General features: G+C 52.5%; 7 protein-coding genes across 7 annotated transcripts; 4 read left to right on the plus strand and 3 right to left on the minus strand.

The window, feature by feature from the left end:
• Positions 1-1,787: 1,787 nt before the first annotated feature.
• Positions 1,788-3,239, plus strand: MAM_06653 (uncharacterized protein; the record flags this gene model as incomplete). The annotated part of the gene is made up of 3 exons (XM_040825451.1): positions 1,788-1,822; positions 2,017-2,281; positions 2,433-3,239. 3 exons carry the CDS (start codon positions 1,788-1,790, stop codon positions 3,237-3,239), a joined length of 1,107 nt encoding a protein of 368 aa, XP_040676442.1.
• A 600-nt stretch (positions 3,240-3,839) lies between these two features.
• MAM_06654 (IGR protein motif protein) lies at positions 3,840-4,541 on the minus strand (the record flags this gene model as incomplete). Its single annotated transcript, XM_040825452.1, has 1 exon — positions 3,840-4,541. One exon carries the CDS (start codon positions 4,539-4,541, stop codon positions 3,840-3,842), a length of 702 nt encoding a protein of 233 aa, XP_040676443.1.
• A 468-nt stretch (positions 4,542-5,009) lies between these two features.
• On the plus strand, positions 5,010-9,578 carry MAM_06655 (SNF2-related protein; the record flags this gene model as incomplete). Its single annotated transcript, XM_040825453.1, has 4 exons — positions 5,010-5,082; positions 5,139-8,363; positions 8,423-8,873; positions 8,954-9,578. 4 exons carry the CDS (start codon positions 5,010-5,012, stop codon positions 9,576-9,578), a joined length of 4,374 nt encoding a protein of 1,457 aa, XP_040676444.1.
• Positions 9,579-10,072: 494 nt separating this feature from the next.
• Positions 10,073-11,068, minus strand: MAM_06656 (signal sequence receptor alpha chain; the record flags this gene model as incomplete). The annotated part of the gene is made up of 3 exons (XM_040825454.1): positions 10,073-10,367; positions 10,444-10,904; positions 11,012-11,068. The coding sequence occupies 3 exons, from the start codon at positions 11,066-11,068 to the stop codon at positions 10,073-10,075; spliced, it is 813 nt and encodes a 270-aa protein (XP_040676445.1).
• A 544-nt stretch (positions 11,069-11,612) lies between these two features.
• On the plus strand, positions 11,613-13,284 carry MAM_06657 (uncharacterized protein; the record flags this gene model as incomplete). The annotated part of the gene is made up of 3 exons (XM_040825455.1): positions 11,613-11,691; positions 11,973-12,293; positions 12,353-13,284. 3 exons carry the CDS (start codon positions 11,613-11,615, stop codon positions 13,282-13,284), a joined length of 1,332 nt encoding a protein of 443 aa, XP_040676446.1.
• A 2,949-nt stretch (positions 13,285-16,233) lies between these two features.
• On the plus strand, positions 16,234-18,274 carry MAM_06658 (arylsulfatase precursor; the record flags this gene model as incomplete). The annotated part of the gene is made up of 5 exons (XM_040825456.1): positions 16,234-16,527; positions 16,588-16,594; positions 16,739-16,900; positions 16,963-17,258; positions 17,333-18,274. The coding sequence occupies 5 exons, from the start codon at positions 16,234-16,236 to the stop codon at positions 18,272-18,274; spliced, it is 1,701 nt and encodes a 566-aa protein (XP_040676447.1).
• Positions 18,275-18,909: 635 nt separating this feature from the next.
• Positions 18,910-19,872, minus strand: MAM_06659 (uncharacterized protein; the record flags this gene model as incomplete). The annotated part of the gene is made up of 1 exon (XM_040825457.1): positions 18,910-19,872. The coding sequence occupies one exon, from the start codon at positions 19,870-19,872 to the stop codon at positions 18,910-18,912; it is 963 nt and encodes a 320-aa protein (XP_040676448.1).
• Positions 19,873-20,440: the final 568 nt, after the last annotated feature.

Below are 20,440 nucleotides of genomic sequence, written 5' to 3' on the forward strand. Positions count from 1 at the left end.
AGCTTAGAATTTAAAGCGTAGAGATGCGCCTTCTAGATATACTTCTTGCAGGTTTTATAGTACTACTTATAGCCTATAGTAGAGCTAGAGATATAACTAGCAAAGCTAGTATTAATAAGCTTGTGCTAATATAGCATATATATTCCTAAAACTTTCTCTCTATTAAAAAGGTTGTTATTATTAGAGTTGCCTTCTATAGCATACTTGCCTATATAGCAGGCGTTAGAGCGTTACAGTAGAGGCAGCAGAGGCAGGGGAGAGAGCGCGCTAGCAGCAGCCTTACTAAAACTAAATTAGCTGTATAGTATAAACTATATAGTACTTAGAGCAGTAGAGGCAAAATAAAGGCAAAACAGAAAGAGAAGCAGGCAGTAGTAGCAGCAATCTTTAGAGATAAAAAGTTTTTAGTTATACAAAAAAAGTATTAGTAATATATATTAAAAAGAAAATAATAAGAATAAGTAGTATAAAGTTGCTAAACTATTTATAAAGCAGAAGTATATTAAGTATATACTATATATAAAAAATATAAAGTAGAGATATATAGTTGCTAGAGAAATTAGCACTATATATCTACTCTTACTATATAGTAGTAATATAGATAAACCTACTAAAAGAAGGGTATATAATAGACTTAAGCTGTAGGCTTAAGTAGGTATAAAGCACTATATTAGTGCTTTATTAAATACGCTTTAAATGCATATTAAACTTATATATATATAATAAGCAGAAAAAAGAGAATAGAGAGCTTCTTCTTTCCCTCTTTTCTCTCCTTAAGTTTATAGTTAATACTAGTAATGCTTACACGCAGTAGCCTGTAAGGCTAGTCCTTAACAGTTTTTTATAGTAAGCAGTATCTGCTGCTAATACTTTATTATTAGCCTTAGTAGCAGCATTAAAGAGATTAAGCAGCTAGAATCTTTATTAAGCAGCTTATTAAATAGCTTCTTAGCTTTAGAGGCAAATAGGTTATTATGTAATTCTTTAAAAAAGCTACTAAAGCTAGTAAATTTAAGTATATAGTTGTTATCTATTAAAGAAGATAAAAGAGCAGTATTTTTGTAATAAAAAAAGAAGTTAAAATTATTAAATTTAATAATATTATATTATTGCAAAAAGTAGCTTTATTAGTAGCTATAGTATAAATTATTATTATAGAGTATTTTTATAATAATACTTACATTACTAAGTTAATATATATAAATTTATATAGCAGAGCGTAGCAGCTTAGAGGTATAACTAAATTAGAGTGCAACTAAATTAGGCTTAGCGCCTTGCAAATTTAAATTAGGCTTAGTGCCGCACGAATAGCGATTTTCTGCCGCACAAATAGCAGGACCCAGCTCTAGCTGCTCCACAAATCCGATGTAGCAGGAAGGGTTTGACAAAAGACAACGGGTAGCTTCCACCAATGAGAATTGTAGTACGGTCGGCAACCGTACAGGTAAAGCTGTTTCACCGCCCGGCAAAACGTAGACAACTTTTTTTTTTGTGCCTCTTGCGTCACATTTCTGCACCACTTTCATCTAGATAGCAAAATTCCTGTCGAGGGCTTTCGACTAAAGATTGAGAATTGAGACATGCCTTCTGAGGGGCCATTCGTCACTCCGTCTTAAGCCCCAATCCTGCCGTTCATTGCAAGGGGGCTTACCCTTTCAGCCCCCATATCGTTCGAATAATAGTTGAACAACGGATCTCTCGAGCGCCCGACACCGCAGACGATTCCAATTTGTTCACCCAATTTCTACAATTTGCCGAGCTCAGTCAGTTCTTCTGCAGCTAGTGCAATGGTCGACGCAGAAGCATCAGTTGCCAAAGGCATGTAAGCTCCAGCTCGACTTTGTCCATGGCCCCCATCCCTAACCGGGAGCCTGCCGGCTGGATGCGGTGTCGCTCCGCCTCCCCCGCCTCCCCTCTCGTCTGAATTGTGCTATTTTCATAACGCGTGGCTAGCCTCGCTTGTGATTGTATACCTTGCTGACCAAAGCGCCACGTTCTGTGCCATGCAGGCTCAAGGAAGCAGTTGAAGAAGACGAAGAAGGCAGCCGCTAAGAAGGCGAAGCGAAGCCGAAATGCCAAGGATTACAAAGATGCTGTATCCAAAGAGGAGCTCAAAGCTGCAAAGAAGGCCAGGAATATCGCGAACCGTCCCGTTCTCCAAGAAAAGAAACGGCACAGGCTACTCAAGCGATCCAAGCAGCTGGAAATTAAGGGGAACAAGCTACTTGCTGAGGCCAAGAAGGCTGCCGAGCAGTACAGACTGATGACACAAGCCAAAGAGGTAGGTTTGATATGTCGAGACATCCGCTCTTCATGTTGCATGCTGTGCCTTGTGTTGCATGGTGTTCCCGCATGCGACCACACACATCCCTCCTCAATGTGCCACAGCCTCGTGGCTCACGTATATTCTGTAGTTTGCTGACGCTCAAAAGAATCATGATGAAAACACCTCCACATCTGTGGAAAAAAATGGCGCAAAGTCCCCTGCTTCGTCCTCGTCGTCCTCGGACTCTGATGGTGTTGCCTCGGCCGAAGCCATTGCCCCTGGCGGCTTCATCATTGATACGAAGAAGCGCCGAAGAGAGAGCGGTACGTCTGGCATTCTGAAGCAGCTCTCTTCTGTGGACGACGAAGGGTCCAAATCTAAGAAGAGCAAAACTGCTCCAGCTGAGGCAAGCACGGACTCGGACGAACCAAGCGAAGCAAAGTCGAAGTCCGAGCCCGAGCCCGAGTCCGAGAATGTGCCCGAGCCGGAGTCTGAGCATGAGCTAGAGGTAATTGAAAAGGCTGAAATGCAGAAGGAAGAGAAGAAAGAAAAGAAGCACAAGAAGAAGGAGAAGAAGGAAAAGGGGAAGAAGAAAAAAGAGAAGGACATAAAAGAGAAGAAGGACAAGAAAGACGAGAAGGTGAAGAAGGTGAAAAAAGATGAAGAAAATCAGGTCGACCAGGAGGCAAAAATCAAGACGAAGGAGAAGAAAGCCAAACAAAACAAAGGAACAGAGACTGCCGCCGATAATACCGCCGAACAATGGAATGTCGGTGGCCTTGAAGGAGGGGCCGCCCGCCAGAGCAAATTCGCGAGGCTTCTTGGAGGAAAGAAGGGCGGAGATGCGTTGGGAATGACTACCAACACCAAGTCGGACTCGATCAAGGCAGAGGCCGAGATTCAACGCCAGTTTGAACAAGGCATGAAGGCCAAGTTTGACGGTACCAGCCAACGGCGTGGACTCGGGGCGTAAACCTCGATCCAAGTTTAAGTGTTTAGCCCTTTCTTGCTTTTGTGATTTGTGCCTGTATACATAGGACCTGATTAGGAGTTGTGACGACTCCGTTTATTTCGCTTAGATGAAATTTGGGGCACGGCGAACGACATCGGGCATCTGTTTTATTTAGCATTGGTCAAAAGTCAGCCAAAAGTCAGCCCAAATTCAAGTTGTATCCTAAATCATTGCCATTTCTTCTCACCGTGGCGTGTAAATCAGCACCTATGTCGGTAGCTAACTTATCCACTTTCATCGCTTGTTAATACAGTGGTTGTCATTGAGGTCGAGAGTATTCGCTCGGCAAAGGGTTTACGAAAAGACATGAGATGCCCACCCACCCATGTGTTCCACTCAACTTGCGTTGCAGACACCCAGCAGAAGCAAAAGGGCTTCAGTCTCTAGCACTGCATGGCATGTCGCCTCGCTCATGCATAGGCACTGCGTACAACAGTCCATCAATATAACTGACGTTAATGGCCCTGTGACCCAAGTGGCTATGGATACATTGTCTAGAATACAGCTCCGTGACCGTAAATCTCGCACCCTTATATATATATATACTCGCGCCCGGGCAGCCTATGTTTTCGCCATCATCTCCGACTCTCGCTCCGCCCGTCGTTCGACAGATCGTCTCTTGAACCGCACCTCTGCTCTGCGACGCTCACCGCCATCAATCTTCCTTCCGCGGCGCTGCTCCCACATGCCCTCTGTGACTTTGACCACGGCACCAGCCCCCTCGGGAAGCGGCGTGGCATACGGGCCGGCGATTGCCTTGAGTCCGCGAACTGTGTAGCCCGCCGGCCGGGGCAGTGTTGACGATTCTGACGGCGGCGCCTCGCCCGCGGACTCCTGCCTGTGTGGGATGTTGACGACCCATTTCGCGTCGCTGACCACCGAGGCTGGCGGCGTGGCTACCTTGAGGACAGCCTCGCCGTCCTTGACGAACTCGAAGTCGCCGCCGGGACCGAGGGCGCCTCTGCGGTATCGCTGCATCCATTGGAGGAGATATCGTCTGTTTCGCGGTGGTTCGATCCCCAGCTCTTTAAGTTCAGGAGAGGTGAGAGAGAAGAGAGAGTCCCAAGACGGGAATTTGGACGCGTGCTTGTTTAGGCCGCGCCCGATGAGCGTAAGGAAGGTAGACACATCGGGGACGAAAGGGCGGGGCTGGGGTATCGCGTGCGGAGGTCGCGTCTTGTGTAGATGTCTGATCTGGATGCCCGTGGACAGAGGTGTACTTGCGAGGGGGCGCAGAGATGCTCGGAGGCCGGGGGCCCTCATCTTGGCTGCGTGGGAATCAGCATTTCGGTCGAGTGGGAAGATTGCTGCTCAAGGGCGTGCCACAATTTCGTGCCGTACCTGCTTTGGTTTTTTCGTGTTTTAGGCGCAATTGGCCTAGACTGTCGCTCCGTTGTCCAGGTCAGGCCGGCACCGAAGCTCCTGCATAAGTGCCATCGCCGACTTGAAATTTGTTGGTTAGAATAGTTAGGTAAGCAAGGCTGGATAATTGGTTCCATTGTGGGGGCGGGCACACCAGCAGATCATTGGCGAGCGCACTACATCACGGTGGGGCCGGCGGCCAGGCTGATCGTCTCGGCCTGTCGACTTTACGGCCTCTACTGCCAATCTCGTTTCTTTCACTACCATCAACTCCCCGTCCGCCAGATACGTCGACTGAGCACATCGTCAAATAGGATGTCGCATTTAAAGCTTTCCAGATGACTTTTCCTGCGCAATTTTTAATGCAAAATGCCCAAGAAGACTTCGGCGCGACGGCCGTGTAAATCGCCAGCAGTGGCTAAAATCCGCGTCGGAGTGGAAGGTATGCGGATTTTTGGGAGCTTTGTGACGAATACTGCTGACTTTTCGAACCACAAGACCCTATCCCGTCCGCTGTGGTCGATTACATAGCAGCTCTACCCGCTTCGGTCGAAATCGAAGCCCTGAATAATGAGGAACCGTTCGCAAAGCGTCGAAAGATCACGGTTGAGCCGTATTCTCCGATTTGCGTGGCGAAAGCAAGATTGCGGTTTTCTCGGGCATACAGTGACGGGGATACTCCGCCCTTTGCTGCAAGTTGTGAGGACGCGGGCCGATACCTGAAATTCACATTGCGCCATGGACTTTTGTCAATGACATCGCGCCCCGCAGGCCCGCAGGGTTCATTCTCCATCTGCTTTTTACTGGACGGGGATGAGATTGGAGAGGAGGCCACTCGTATTCTTGGTATTGGAGGTGCAAATTCGAAGCGCGATAATCCTGGCGATATTTGGGTCGCAGTGGCAACGTCGATAATATTGCATGACAAGGTGGTGACCATCCAAGTTTCGCTCTCGTTGAACTGGAACGAGACGCCATCACCTTACTATCCGTTACCAAATTCAAACGATCGGAAGTTAACGAGGCAGCTCATCGACTCCATTTTCCCAGACAACAAGAACGAAGATCTCTCGGCATGGTCGCCTATGGACTTTTATGAAGCAGCGCATGTGCCCCCAAAGGATGACAAAGCCGCTGTAGGTATCGACATTCCCGGACTAGGGTCGGAATTATTTCCGTACCAAAAGAGAACGTTACAATGGCTTCTGGCAAGAGAGGGTGTGCGGTGGTCTCATGCAAAAGCTAGGCTAGAATCGACCCCAGTGGACGGTCGTTCACCCTCAATCGACAGTTTCCGCACCGTCAAGGATGCTGATGGAAGAAGCATATTTTTGAGTGACGTGTTTCAAACCATCACGAGAGATAAAAGCTTGTACGAACGCGCTGACAGATTCGTGAAAGGCGGCATTTTGGCGGAGGAAATGGGCCTTGGCAAGACCCTTGAGATTCTGGGACTCATCCTCCTCCATAGTCGTGCAGAAAGTCAAGCTCAGCAGATCGAACTTCAGATGAACGGCCTTGCCACTACTGGTGCTACATTGATTGTTACTCCCGATTCGCTGCGGCAACAGTGGATATCCGAGATGGAACGGCATGCGCCGAGCCTGCGGGTAAAGCACTATCAAGGGTGCAAGAAAATGAGAGATGGAGACGAAGAAGCAATCATTGACGAACTCTGTGGGTACGATGTTGTTATTACAACATATTCCGCACTCTCAGCTGAGCTGCATTTTGCATTTGAGCCTCCTGAGCGTTCCCGTAGATACGAGAGAGCATACCCCCGAACGACGTCTCCTCTCGTCAAGATAGCGTGGTGGCGGCTGTGTCTCGACGAGGCGCAGATGATTGAGAATGGATACAGCCAGGCCGCATCCGTTGCCCGTGTCTTGCCTCGCGTTAATGCATGGGGCATAACCGGCACTCCGGTCAAAGATGATGTAAAGGATCTGTTCGGCCTCCTGCTCTTTTTGAGGTATGAGCCATATTGCTCAGCAACACAGGTCTGGCAAGCTCTTACCACGAATCATAAATCCTTGTTTCGACAGATTTTCAACTCGATCTCATTGCGACACACCAAGACGCTAGTGCGAGACGAGATTCTGCTGCCCGCTCAAAAAAGATTTGTTATAAGCATACCTTTTACAGCCGTTGAAGAACAGCACTATCAGTCCTTATTTAAAGAAATGTCCGACGAATGCGGCCTCGAAACGGACGGGTCTCCCAAAACCGATGACTGGGACCCTGAGGATTACTATGATGCCATGAGACTTTGGCTCAACCGATTGCGCCAGACTACACTGCATCCCGAGGTTGGCATATATAATCGCCGCTTATTGGGTTATAACAAATCGCGACCAATGAGAACTGTCGATGAGGTGCTGGCAGCTATGCTGGAACAGAACGAAAATACGATTAGGGCAGAGGAACGAGCATACTTGTTAAGCCGCCTGGCTCGGGGCCAGATGTATGAAAATAGTCCGCGTGTGAAGGAAGCACTGGTGCTGTGGGAGGATGTGAGACAAGAGACCGAAAAACTTGTTTCAGATGCCAGAACGAGACTGAAGGACGCAATCCGAGAGCATGGCGGGGAAGCAGCAGTGAAAAAGGCTGAAGAAGAGGATCATGTTCGCGATTTGTCGAGCACGGATGACGACGAGCAAGACGAGCTGGGAGCCAGGGGTAAAATTGGCGAGTGTCGCAGGCGACTCCGTTCGGCCTTGGAATTGCATCACAAAGCCGTCTTTTTTTGCGCCAATGCCTACTTTCAAATCAGAGACAACAAAGAATTGACGGAACCGAACAGTGAAGAGTTTCAGAAGCTGAAAAAGCTTGAGGATGACGGGTACAATGCGGCGAAAGCATTGAGAAGAGAGATTCTTGGGGAAAGCAACCGCAAAGCAAGGCGTCTTATGAACAGTGTTGCTCGCAAAGCTAGGACTCGAACCTTCGTGGATATACCCGAGCTTGCTACAATCCCTGAAAGGGGAATCGAGAGCGGCCGCATTGTCGATGGCCTCGAATTACTATACGGCGAATTGAATGAGCAAGCAGATGTCATCGACAGATGGCGTGAGGAGGTCGTTCAGTTACTTCTCAAACCACTAGTTGACGAGGATGACGACGTCGAAACAACCGGAGAAGAGCTTGGCGAATCTGCCAAATTCCAGGACTTGCTCATGGTCTATGTCACCACCTTGCGAGCTGCTATCGCTGATCGTTCAGACGCAATCTCTGGTCAAACGAATGAATTGGCCAAGCATGAAACCGAAACTTCGCTTCGGCTAGCGAGGGCTGGGGAGGGCCCAGCGCCTGTGAAAATGAGTCAAATGCTTTGCCTGAGAGCAGAAATCAAGCCCAAGATGGCCAATTTATCTATGAGAGGCGCGGTAAGTGAGTTCCGTGGCTTGCAATCCCGGTTGTCCCGCGACACTGCTGCTTCAAGCCGTGAGGCCGTGGAGGCAAAGATTGCTTCGGACCAACTGAGGGCTACTCAAAGTCAGATTAACACTCAGAACAAAGTGGCAATGGCTCTGGAGTCAGAAATTGAAAGTTTCAAGGCGACAATGAATGCCAGACTGGAGTATTATCGTCAGCTGCAGGTAGTTTCGGATGCCGTGCTTCCCTTGGAAGGGGCCAAGGACGACAACGCGATCAACAAGTTGAAGCAGACAGAAGATGAGCTACGTCGAAAACTGTCCTCTGCCGAAGCGAAACACAGGTATCGTAAGTAACAATGCTGGCCATTGACGAGGATCAGGGGGGCGGCTCTAACTTGGTAATAGTTCTGAACCTGAAGGAGGCGGGAACCAAGTCGAACGAGCCGCGAATGTGCGTCATCTGCCAGATGCCTTTTGTCACTGGCGTCCTGACGGTTTGCGGGCATCAATTCTGCAAAGAATGCATGACCATGTGGTTCAAGGCGCATCACAACTGCCCCGTGTGCAAGAGGAGTCTGAAGCCCTCGAATCTGCACGACATCGCCATAAAGCCGCAGCAGTTGCAGGTTCACAGCGAGGGCATCAATGATCAAGGATGCGCGCCGCAGCGACGGGTCGCCAGTAACCCGCCGAAGAAGGCGGCAATCTACTCCGAGTTCAACGCGAACAAGTTGGCCGAGATTAAAAACGTGGAGCTCGACGGGCCATCATTCACATCCAAGGTTGACACCCTGGTGAGGCATCTTTTATGGCTGAGAGAATCCGACCCCGGTGCCAAGTCGATTGTGTTTTCTCAGTATGGATTTTCTTTTCCCTTTCCCCCTTCCACCCCTTGACACAGATCGATGCCTCGTACTGATGCATGCCAACATTCAGATATCGTGACTTTCTGCACATCCTGCGCAACGCGTTCAGGCGGTTCCGCATCGGCCACGCCTCCATCGACGACGTCAACGGCATTGCTAGTTTCAAAGAAGACCCCGCCACGGAAGTGTTCCTGCTTCATGCGCGCGCGCACTCGAGCGGCCTGAATCTCGTCAACGCGAGCCACGTCTTTCTGTACGAACCTCTGCTCAACACGGCGCTCGAGCTGCAGGCCATCGCGCGGGTAGATCGTATCGGGCAGCAACACGAGACAACCGTGTGGCTGTACCTGGTGTCTGGCACCGTCGAGGAGAGCATATACAATCTCTCTGTGCGGCGACGCATGGAGCACATGGGCCGTCGGGGGATCAGTGCAAAGGAGAGGGCGACGCCGGAACTCCTGGATGCGAACATTGAAGCGGCGAACACGCTCGAGCTGGAGCAGGCGGCTTTGTCCAAGCTCATGAGCAAGGACAAGTCGGCGGGTGAGATGGTCGATAAGGGCGATTTGTGGGAGTGCCTCTTTGGCCATGTTGGTACGGGGGACGGCGGTGGTCAGAGGGACTGCCGGCTGCAAGAGAAGGCTGTGATGAGCTATTTGGCCGGGGAGGCGGCGGCGCGGAGACGTGCGGCATGAATGTTTTTTGTATTTATTTTTAATGAGCGCGTAGATGATACCGATGAGGGACGAGAGACCATGCTTGACTAGGCCTTGCTTTGCTGGCTGGAGGGGAGTGGATATGAATGCCCAACATGGCTCGTTGAACTTTTTGGCATGAGCAGTGTTTTTTTTTTATTCTACTTCATTGTGGTGAAAAGAAAAGTAAATCCTGGCGCCGGACGTGAGATGTCACGACACAATTGCTTTTTGTTTATCCGATTCCCTTGCCGACCCGTGCCCCCAATCCTCGTCCCGTCTGCTAGTAGGACAGAAGGTCCATGTCTGCCCAGCAGTCTCGAGACATGTTCCGTATGCTATACAGGTGCTTGTTCTCGTACCGCCACGCGCCATGTCATTCGTACAGCGTGTGCACTTCCACTAGGGCCGCCACACTAGCCTCGTGTGGTAGGAACAAACAGAGTGGACAGAGATACACAGGGCTCGTTTCTGGTCCCGGCCAGAAGAGGCGTCTACTCGACAACCTTCTTCTTGGGGGTGGACTTGACGCGCTTCGCGACGGGGCGGTTGATGTGGTGGTCGGGGATCCAGCTCTCGTCGTAGGTCTTGCTGCCGGTGGCGAGGGCGGCGGACTCGGAGCCGGAGAGGGCGGCGTCGGGGTCGGCGGGCTTCTTGGCCCGCTTGCTGAGCCCGGCGGACGAGGCCTTGGCGCGCTTGGCTTGCGGGAAGAGGACCTCGACCCAGTTCTTGTAGACGAAGTAGAGGGTGCCGGCGAAGGCGGCGGACAGGACGAGATACAGGAAGATGCTGGGCGGGCGGGCGGAGGTTAGTCTGTATCCTGCGGCCTGGGTGGGCATTGACTCTTGAGTTGAGGGGTGGTTACATTTGAGGGTCGAGGAAGCTGGTGGGGGCCTCGACGATGGCGACGACGCCGTCGTGGGCCAGCACCTGGTGCACGTCGCCGTGGGCGTCGGCGATGACGGCGGCAAGCTGCAGCTTCACGTCCTGGGGCTGCATGTCGAGCGCGAAGGAGTAGGTGAAGCTGCGGGTCTCGCCGGCCTGGATGGCGTGGTTGTACTGCGTGACGGTCAGGTTGCGGACGATGCCGCGGTAGGCGGGCGTGCCCTCGGGGAGGGTCTGCGTGGTGGCCAGGACGCCGGCGAGGACGGAGACGTGAATCGGCGCATCTTCGTTGTTGGTGATTTCGACGAGGGCCTTGGTCGGGCGGCCGTTGACGAGGCGCACGCCGAGGATGTCGGCGTCGGGGAACGTGGTCTTGACGACGGCGGCGAGGTCGGGCTTCTTGGGGGTGCTGTCGTCGGCGTCGGGCGCAGCGGCGTCGGCCTGTGACGGTGGGAGAGTCGGACGTGAGTCAGTGTTCCTGCAATTGGTGATGGGTTGGTGTTTTATGGCTTTGTGGGTTTTTTTTTTCGGGGTTTTTATTTTCATACCGCGGCTGCGCCAAAGACCTGCAGAGCGAGCAGGGAGAGCAACGAGGAGAACAGCATGGCGGGCAGGCAGGTGGACGAGGCGACGACAAAGACGAAGGGCGAGCCGAGGAAGGACGGGAGCAGTAGGAAGTGAGCCGAGAGTGAAGGGTTCTCACGACTCTGGCGACTCAATTGCAGAATGGGGAGGTGAGGTCGAAATCAGGAGGTTGAAGGTTTGGGACGTCGACGAGGACCAGGTGAAGCTGACTGGCCATTGGTGGACGGCGCCAAGGTCTGCAAGGTGGCCTCTGTCGGTCGGCGAGGTGAGGAGGGTCAACTCGTGCCCAACCCTAACCCCAAGCTTACACGAAGACTGGGCGACGAATCTCTATACATGTCCGTATTGTAATATCGCACTTGCTGCCCCCTCGTATGCGGCTGACTAGGAAGTAGGATATGATGTTTCATACTGAAAACGATACTAGAACCTAGACTATTGATTCGTTCGCAAGTATTAATCAAGCCTTGCACGTTATAGTGCATCTACAGTCCCGAGGGGGACTGTCAGTTTGTCGTGTGTTGCTCCCGAGCGCACTGAACTGTCAACGGAACATGAGCAAACATGGCTGCTGCTGCTCAGAGAACTGGTTCAAGACTCAGCCTGCAGCGCTGGGAGTGGTTTCGCAACGCTGCGGCGCGCGGTACGCTGCTTACTTAGACGGGGCTCGCGATTTGTTTGCCGTATTGCTCTCTGCGGTATCATTGGACCGTCTCTTTTTGATCGAGATGAGGCTTTCAACTTCAAGACCGGGCCCGAATCTGCTCAGAACGAGCTCCGGTAGCAAGCCAGGTGTATGTCGGATCGTGTTTGTAGTGGGTGGTGGCAGGGCAAGAGCTGACATTGAACAGCCATCCAACATGTCGTGAAGTTCGCGTACCTGGGCCTTCTCGCCGTGACAATTTAAACCTGACCTTCCCCCAGCTCCTGCTCTTACTTTTGCCATCATTTCTGCCCGCAAAGACAAGAAGCCAATCAGTCGGACATCAAGCTGGAGACCTCGACTCCAACCAAGAACGCCAGTCACAATGCCTCGCCGTCGGAAAATGAACAAACCGCATGTTGTACCTCCAGAGTATTTAAACAATTGGGACTCACGCACTTGGTACTCACACATTGAATTCCCTCCTCCATTCCCGAGTAACTCTTCTACGGTGGAAGCGATTGCCACCTCTGTGAGCGTGGAACAGATCGGCACCAACCATACGGACCATGTTGCTTCGCCCTACGATGCCTCAGAACAGGGTGAGCACCTTCTGCTTTTACATAACTCTCGCCTTGGCGCGATCTGACGAAAGAAGCAGGGCAACGAATTACAGGACCGGAGGGCTTCACCGATATGACATCCAACGTCCCGGTGGTCACGATTCGTCCTCCCGCCGACGAGCCCCTACAGCGCCCACAAGATCATCCGCAGTCAAGAGTCCACCAAAGGACCCTCGCGTTAGTTGCCGATCATCCTGATGTACTTAATCGGATGTGTGTCCGGTGCCGCCAGGACCCAGAAGCCTTGGCTCTGGATCACAGGAAGCTTTACTTGGATTCGCGTGAAGTTACAGACCATCTTCTTGAACTAGCGGGACTGGAAGAGAAAAAGTGCGGCAACGAGTCAGACAGCCACATAAAGTGGCATGTCCTATATCGCCTTTCGAGTATTATCACTCTGATGGAACGCATGTCCGACTGCGACGTATTGTCCGACTGCGACGTGTACTCACCCCCTTCCGCATCGGAAGATCAAGATCCTGACTCGGATATGGCGAACACGTGCTTCGCTCAGACAAGGCTGTTGTTGATGGTGGAGGCAGAGTCCTGCATAGCATCTTTCTGGGACAAATTTGCAGCCCTGTGGGCAACGCATGAGACTCACTCCAGGATTCAGGCCAATCATTTCGTGGGATTGCTTGCCAAGCTGTCAGAGGTTATGGAACTTCTCAAAATCGAGTATGAACTCCACAAGGGCTCGGACTCCCGGAAACACTTTGAGCAGTGCTCAACGTGGGCTCAGGAGGCGCGGTTGTCAGGCAACCTCAACGTCCCAGAAGGCTCTTACCTCCCAGAAGACCCTTGCACCAGCCGACTGACTTGTGCGCTCGAGGGCACTGCCAACCCTTCACGTCTCTCATGGGCCTTCATCCCGCAAGGCGAGATCGACCTGCCTCCGCCTGGGGAATCCGAACCACTCCAAGGACTGGTCCCGGGAGTCCAGGTGTGGTATATGTTTCCAGAAAATTAGGATTCTGAGTGGGCACTCTTGCCATACCATGTGCGAATGGAGAAAATATCACCGGAAAAAAAAAGGACATCTAATAGGCCAACGGATAAGACGTTCACGATATATTACGGGTACGTCTTATCCAAGGAGCGAATTGCGTACTGAGATTGCCTGGAGTACAAGGATTATGGAGGATTTCATCCACTATATATAGGAGGACATAGTATGAAGAGAACAAATTGAAACCTTTTTTCCTCAGGTCATTCTGCACCGCTCCCAAGTGCTGTCAGCAAGCCGGGTTGACTGATTCTCGCGTCCCCAAGTCGTGCATCTGCTTCAGCGCAGGGAACGCGGCCGCCGATGCTGACCATGAGGCCGGAGTGCATCGATGTAAACCTGCATCTCATTCGCGTTGCAACCGTGGGTGGCTGCAGAGCGCGCCGTGTCGGTCCAGCCTCGCGGACATGCCAGGACCACGTTGTGGCTGGCTACCAGGGCGGATGGGCGTGTAGAGTGCCGGGTCAAAAATCGTCTTGCTAGGTCCCATTCTCTTCATCCGGCATCTCCTACGCAGCGGCCAGGTCGAAGAGGAGTGGTCATGGCCGTCCCACAGTGTGATGCCGTTGGAGAGGTTTTAAGGGGTTGCAGCGCGCCGCATCGTGCCGGCGACAGGAGAGTTCGGCGGACAACGAGGATACAACGGCCACTACACGCCGGTCAAAGCCCTCGCAGGCAAGTGCAGCAGCTACAAATGGAGTTGGCCACTGCAGGGAAAGGGCTGATGCAAGTGAAGATGTCTGCGTGGGATGAGCCAGTTGGCCGGATGAGGTTGACGAACAATCACGTGACGACGAGCAGCAACCCGCCCATGAATCAACCTGGACCATCCATCCATCCATCCATCCATCCATCCATATTTCGAGTGACTCAGTCGCGAAAGCGGCAGAAGCTTCTGCTCAGTCCACCACCAGTGCGAGGCGACTCAATGCCCGTAACGCTCGTACACTTCATCGCATGGTCGCGCGCAAACATGATCGAACCGGCGCTAATTGGCGGACCATGGCCAGGCAGCGGGTCACCCTTGGGTCGCTTACAAGTTACTATAGTCCATGGGAGCTTTAGGTCGGTTGTTGGCCAGAGTGTCTGTATTCTTCTTCCCTTTGCTTACAAGTTAGTTAGACTGCATTAGTCTTTTCCCTCCAACGACAAACTCCCTCATTAGCTTTGAACGCCGGCCATGGCGGTAAAACAAGCAGATGACTTGCGCATCGACATCGCCGCCTCGCCTGACATTGCAGAGGCTGAGATGGATTTTCGCGACACTTGATTTTTCCAATCGGGGGATTCCCATGGTACAGCTGCCATCACCTGCGTCAATCCTTGAACAATCTCCAGAAGCTGCTATCGTCACAAATTTGAACACCAGAATCTCGCTGTCAAGGCTGGTCACTCCTCCTACCCGAGAAAGTCATGAGGCCGTTTGAAACCGAGTGGGCTGTGTTCTTGAAGTATGCATTGCGGCGGGGTCCATAGGGCTTGCGTACTCCTTGTATAGATGCTGTCACGCACATCGGGAATGTACTCGGCATGTCGCTCCTCCCGTGTCTTGCGCGCAACGTGTAACAAGGCTCATTGACCGGAGAGGGGTCATGCCGGGATACAGAGATCAGACCAAGGCAGGTTGCAAGTCTTTGCAACTGGGGCCAAAATAGGATCCGTGTACCGACACTCTGCCATCCTCTACTCCGTAGGTACCCCGACAACGTTGACGATTCGTGCCGCCAATTGACCAATGTTGCACGGAACTTGCGGTCGAGCCTCAACCACACGACTAGCTGCAATTCACACAAAGGGTGCAGGCATCACGATACCCTCAGAGGCCGCCCGGACCCGGGAATCTAGGCAGAAAGGCCCAACATGTCTCTGCCCCTTGATGCCACAGTCATCTAGTCAGGTTACGCACACAGGCATCTTCTTGTGTATGCCATCATGAGTCTTTGTACCAAGCCCTAATCTCTATGGCCAGCTCTTGTCACACCATGCAAGCTCGGAGCAGCATGAAACGCCCGTCCACCTTCCTCGCTTTAATCAAGACACGCAGAAAGACGGCGGGAATATCCAAGATGCATCTCTTGGCTCTAGTTACTGCCGCAATGGCGGCGGCCATCTCTGTAACTGAGGCTACCGACCTTGATACCGGTGTTAGTGAATCGGCGATGATTAGTCCGGCCTTCCCTGGCGAGACCAGGTTTTCCTACATCGTAATGCTCATGCGGAGGCACTCAGGTCTTGCAACGGCAAAGCCATCTACTCCGGACCATCTAGTCTGTGATGACTGATGACTGATGGCGGACCGGCATCAAACTCCATGAGTCCATACGAGGTACAGTGACATTCAACGTCCCATGTGGGGAATTGCATAAAACTTCCCAGTGTTGGGCTTCTGCAGATGGCCCTAAACAACGCGAGCCGCGACGATCAATGTCCATCCTCGTCACACGATTACACGTGGGCGCAGGCGATGAGACCCAGGACGCGAGGCTCACTGCACAAGTACAAATCCTTGGTCATCTAGCCCAGCCAAAGGGACTTGAACTCCAACCCGCGATGCCGAGGCCGGCTCGAGATATTGTCGCCCCGAGCCCTGATGCCGCCGATGGCACTAGCACGAGTCCAAACGAGTAGCGAGAGGCATCCCCTCCAAGGCGGAAGAAGTTGCCGTTTTGAGCTGATCAGCAAGCCGAGGCCCGGCTGCGGAATGAGAAGCCAGACCTGACTCAAGCAAGTTGGGCAGCGTGAGGTTTCTCGATAAACGTGGCGCCCTACCCACGACGACCCGAATGTCGTGGGGGACTGTTGTCAAGAAACAAAGCCGACAAAGTCAAGCGTACCGCGTCGTATTCTTCACCACTACACTGCAACGGCCTTCAGTCGTCCGTGACTGAGTCTGTGGCAGCAGCGTCAAGCAACATGGCGACGACACTCTTCCTGCTTGCGACTCTGGGCTCCGCCTTCATCATGGCCGCCGGCACGGGTCAAAATCAGACTTTGCCCCCAAGGCCCAACTTCGTCTTTATAATGACGGATGATCAAGATGTGCGCATGAAGTCTTTGGATTACCAGGACGTTGTCAAAGAGCAGCTGATGAAAAAGGGCACGACATTCACAAAGCACTTCTGCACGGTTTCAGTCTGTTGTCCGTCGAGGGTCTCTCTGCTCACCGGAAAGGCCGCCCACAACACCAACGTTACCTCCTTGACTTGGGTACGATGATGAAGAATCCATCTCCGTCACTACGTCGTGCGCTAACAACGTAACTGACAGCCATACGGTATGTTCTGCAAGACAAACGGGACGCATTGTGCTTCATGTGTATGCCTCTCTGCGGAAATGCAGAGATTGAGAAGCCTTCACGGCTAATTGACAAGTATCCACGGTTGAGAAGCATTCACGGCTAACACGAGATGCACGACAGGCGGATACTTGAAGTTCACGGCGCAGGGACTCAACGACGCCTACTTGCCGGTGTGGCTTCAAAACCACGGCTACAACACGTACTACACTGGGAAGCTGATGAACGACCACAGCACCACGACGTATAACAAGACCTTTGCCAACGGATGGACCCGATCTGACTGTGCGTTGACGGGTGCCGGCTGCCCCGTACCCCGAATCCCTCGCTGACCCGTGTGTCCAAAGTCCTGCTTGATCCTCACACGTACAGCTACACGAATAGCGTCATGGCGCTGGACAAGGAGGAATACAGGAGCATCAAGGGGCTGTACTCGACCGACTTCATCGCCAACAGGTCTCTAGAGTTCCTCGGCAACGCCGTTGCGGCCGGGAAGCCCTTCTTCCTGGGCGTCGCGCCCGTCGGTCCCCATTCGTACGTCGATTCTGGCAGAGGCTTTTCGAATCCGGTTCCTGCAGAACGACACAAGAACCTGTTTCCCGGCGTCAGGGTTCCTCGCTCTGCAAACTTTAACCCAAGCAAGGTGCTCTTCCCACGCAAAGAATGCAGATTCTCCGCTCACGCCTTGGACGAGAGGGAAGCTAACAATCCGCCAAGCCCGGGGACGCGAGCTATCTCAAGACGCTTCCTCGGCTGAGCTCGACCCAAGTCAGCTACCTCGACGGCTTCTACCGCTCTCGATTGCAGGCGCTACAATCCATCGACGACATGGTTGGGCGCATCGTCGACGCGCTCGACAAGACCCCCAGCGTGCTCGCCAACACGTACATTATTTACACCAGCGACAACGGCTACCACCTCGGGCAGCACCGCCTGCCGCCCGGCAAGGCGTGCAACATCGAGGAGGACATCAACGTGCCCTTCATCGTGCGAGGCCCCGGCGTCGCGCAGGGCCAAGAGGTCTCTCTCCCGACGTCTCACACCGACATTGTCCCCACGCTGTTCCGTCTCGCACGCCTCCCCCTGCACGACGACTTTGACGGTGTTCCCATGCCCGTCACGCCCGACTCCCGGCGTCAGAAGGCGCATCGGCACCCCAACGAGCACGTCAACGTGGAATACTGGGGCGGCGGCAACCACGACGGCCAGGGCGTCTTTGAGGATTCCGCCAGGCTCATGCGCCAAAACACATACAAGACGCTCCGCCTCGTCGGCCGAGACCACGACCTGATGTACGCCGTCTGGTGTACGAACGAGCACCAGCTGTACGACATGAGGGACGATCCGTACCAGATGAAAAACTTGTACGGGACGAAGGGAAACACTTCTCGCTATTCCATACCTGCCCTGACGGCCCGTCTGGACACTCTGCTCCTCACGCTCAAGAATTGCAAAGGCAAGGTGTGCAGAGAGCCGTGGAGGACCCTCTTCCCCGGGCCTGACGACGCCGTTGTCTCCCTCGACCAGGCCATGGACGCCAAGTACGACGGCTTCTTTGCCAAGCAGGAAAAGGTGACGTTTTCGAAATGCGCGTATGGTCAGTTGCTCGAGTTCGAGGGAGCCCTGCGGCCGGCCATCTACAAGGACAGCCGGGCCTGATGTCGTCTGACGGCGGAGGGTGGGAGGACAAGGGCTCGTCGGAACGCGTTCATGTGGCGAGGAGCTAGAGCGTGGCGGGCTCACAGGTGCTGCGTACATGTGTCTTGGGCATTTCGAATCGGGTAGACGGAAGTTGGAACGGGGCTGCGTTGGCGTTCGTATGTGACGCAGGCTGGCTTGACACGCTGCCTTGATACACTTGGATGTAGCGCATGTGCAGTTCCAAAAAGGTGTAGTCCAAAACAATAGGCATCATGTCTGCTTGCCCTAGATCCCCTCTCTACAGTATATGCTATATGAGACGGAAACAAATGGAACTAAAGAGTCTGAAAATCCTTGTCATGATATTTAGTAACCCAGCTCAATCCCACTGCACTGCATGGGTAGCTCTCTCTAGCAAATCGAGCGTGTCGGAGTGACGGGACGATTACGGCCAACGAATGCCAGAAACGAATAACGAGGTATTAATGCCGGCATACGGAACGCTTCTTAAAGACTTGGCATGACGAGCGGTGTTCATGAAGAGTTTGTCCTTTGCTTCCACGGCACCAGTGGCTTGGTAGAAGTTGCAAACCAAGTGTTTTGAGGGAGTTCCGTTGAGAGTATGCATGATCCTCTCAATTCTGCCGAGTGTCCTACTGATTCTTCCGTCGGGATCGTGACCTTGATTTGGTACGCTTAGGTGGGAGCCAATCCCCCAATTCAGTCGACAGTTCATCTGCCGAGGTGTCGGAACAGTAGGAGGAGCGTGTTGCATGTGAGCCAAGATTCAGCACTGTTTCTTGGCTAGTGGCAAGAGTGTCTTCACCAGACGCATCATCATCCACGCCAAGAGCCAGTCCTCCTGCTGTCGACGGAACAAGGTGATTTCGTGCTGCCAATTGATTCGCTTGCCGAATCGCATAATCTCTGTGTTCTTTTGCCCAGTCTCTGGCATTGCGGAACGCTGCAGCCCCTTGACGAAATGTATCAGCATCGCCAGTGAGACCCCATGCTTTGATCTGCGTCATTGCGAATCCAGGCTTTTCTCCTGGTGTACGTGGTGGTATGGGATGGCTGGCGAACATCTTGAGCTGTCCCCCGTGGTATGTGGATGAGATTGTATATGCCTTGTTGTCATACTCCAACTCCGGCTGGCAATACGACTGCAGACTGTGCATACCTCTGGCTCCCAGGGCGCCGTTGTAACACGCCTGTCGGAATGCAACTGACAGATTCCCATCAGGGCCTTCTACCTCAAGGAAAAAGTTGGCCAGAATTGGAAGGTCGCTCTGAGACGAGGGAATTATTTTACCACTTTGTTCCTTGCGAACTTGGCGATTAAGCTGTTCCGGTCTTGCGCCATAATATAGGTCAGGTATGGCTGCCACAATTGTTCCGTCGGTCAGGTCGTCGAGGTTCGTGAATGCAATATCGCCTGCAATACACTTGGTATCTAGGACTGTCCCTTCAATTACAGGTATGACGTTTCTTGTAACCTCACGTTCCCCAAAGGCATGCGTGTCTGCTCTTCTAAACCTTCTAAAATCATCGTTAGAGAATCGAGATGGGGATAAAGATGGTCTAGGCCGAGCCATCGCCAGTAGTATATCGTCCATGTTGTCAGGCTCTGGCGGCAAGGCACCATCAGGGTATTCATAACCATCTGGAAATATATTGTGATCGGTGAGGTTTTGCTGAAATGCACGGTCATATGGACTAGTGCTCCTCGTGCTCGTAGTATTGGGGGTCGCGCTGGTCTTTGACGGAAATTGACTGGTTCTCTTCACGGGAGACTGAGTCCCTCTCTTTCGGCATTCGAGGCTCGACTGACTGGAACTGACATTTTCATGCAAACTTATTGGGATTTGACGCTGTGGTATTCTTAGCGGGGCCTGGCATTTGTCAGAGAGAGAGCCGTACCTACCCCTCTTAGATCTGAAAGGTCCGGACCACCTCGTCTTGCAAAACGATCGAGGGTTGGCGGAACGCGACGTGTGGGCGCAGTTTGAACGCAACTTGGAGAACTGGCAAGACTGTTCCGCCGATCGAGCTCCCGTACTGCGTTCTTGGTAAGAGGGATCTCTGACAGGCCGTCCCAGAATCTAGCAGGTAGAAGATGTGGATGATGGGCTTTCTGCTTCTTGAAAGGACGGCTGAGGTACTGCGCGTCGTCGACTGTTTCTT

Source organism: Metarhizium album, assembly GCF_000804445.1.
Source record: "Metarhizium album ARSEF 1941 chromosome Unknown scaffold_23, whole genome shotgun sequence".
Classification (NCBI taxonomy): Eukaryota; Fungi; Ascomycota; class Sordariomycetes; order Hypocreales; family Clavicipitaceae; genus Metarhizium; species Metarhizium album.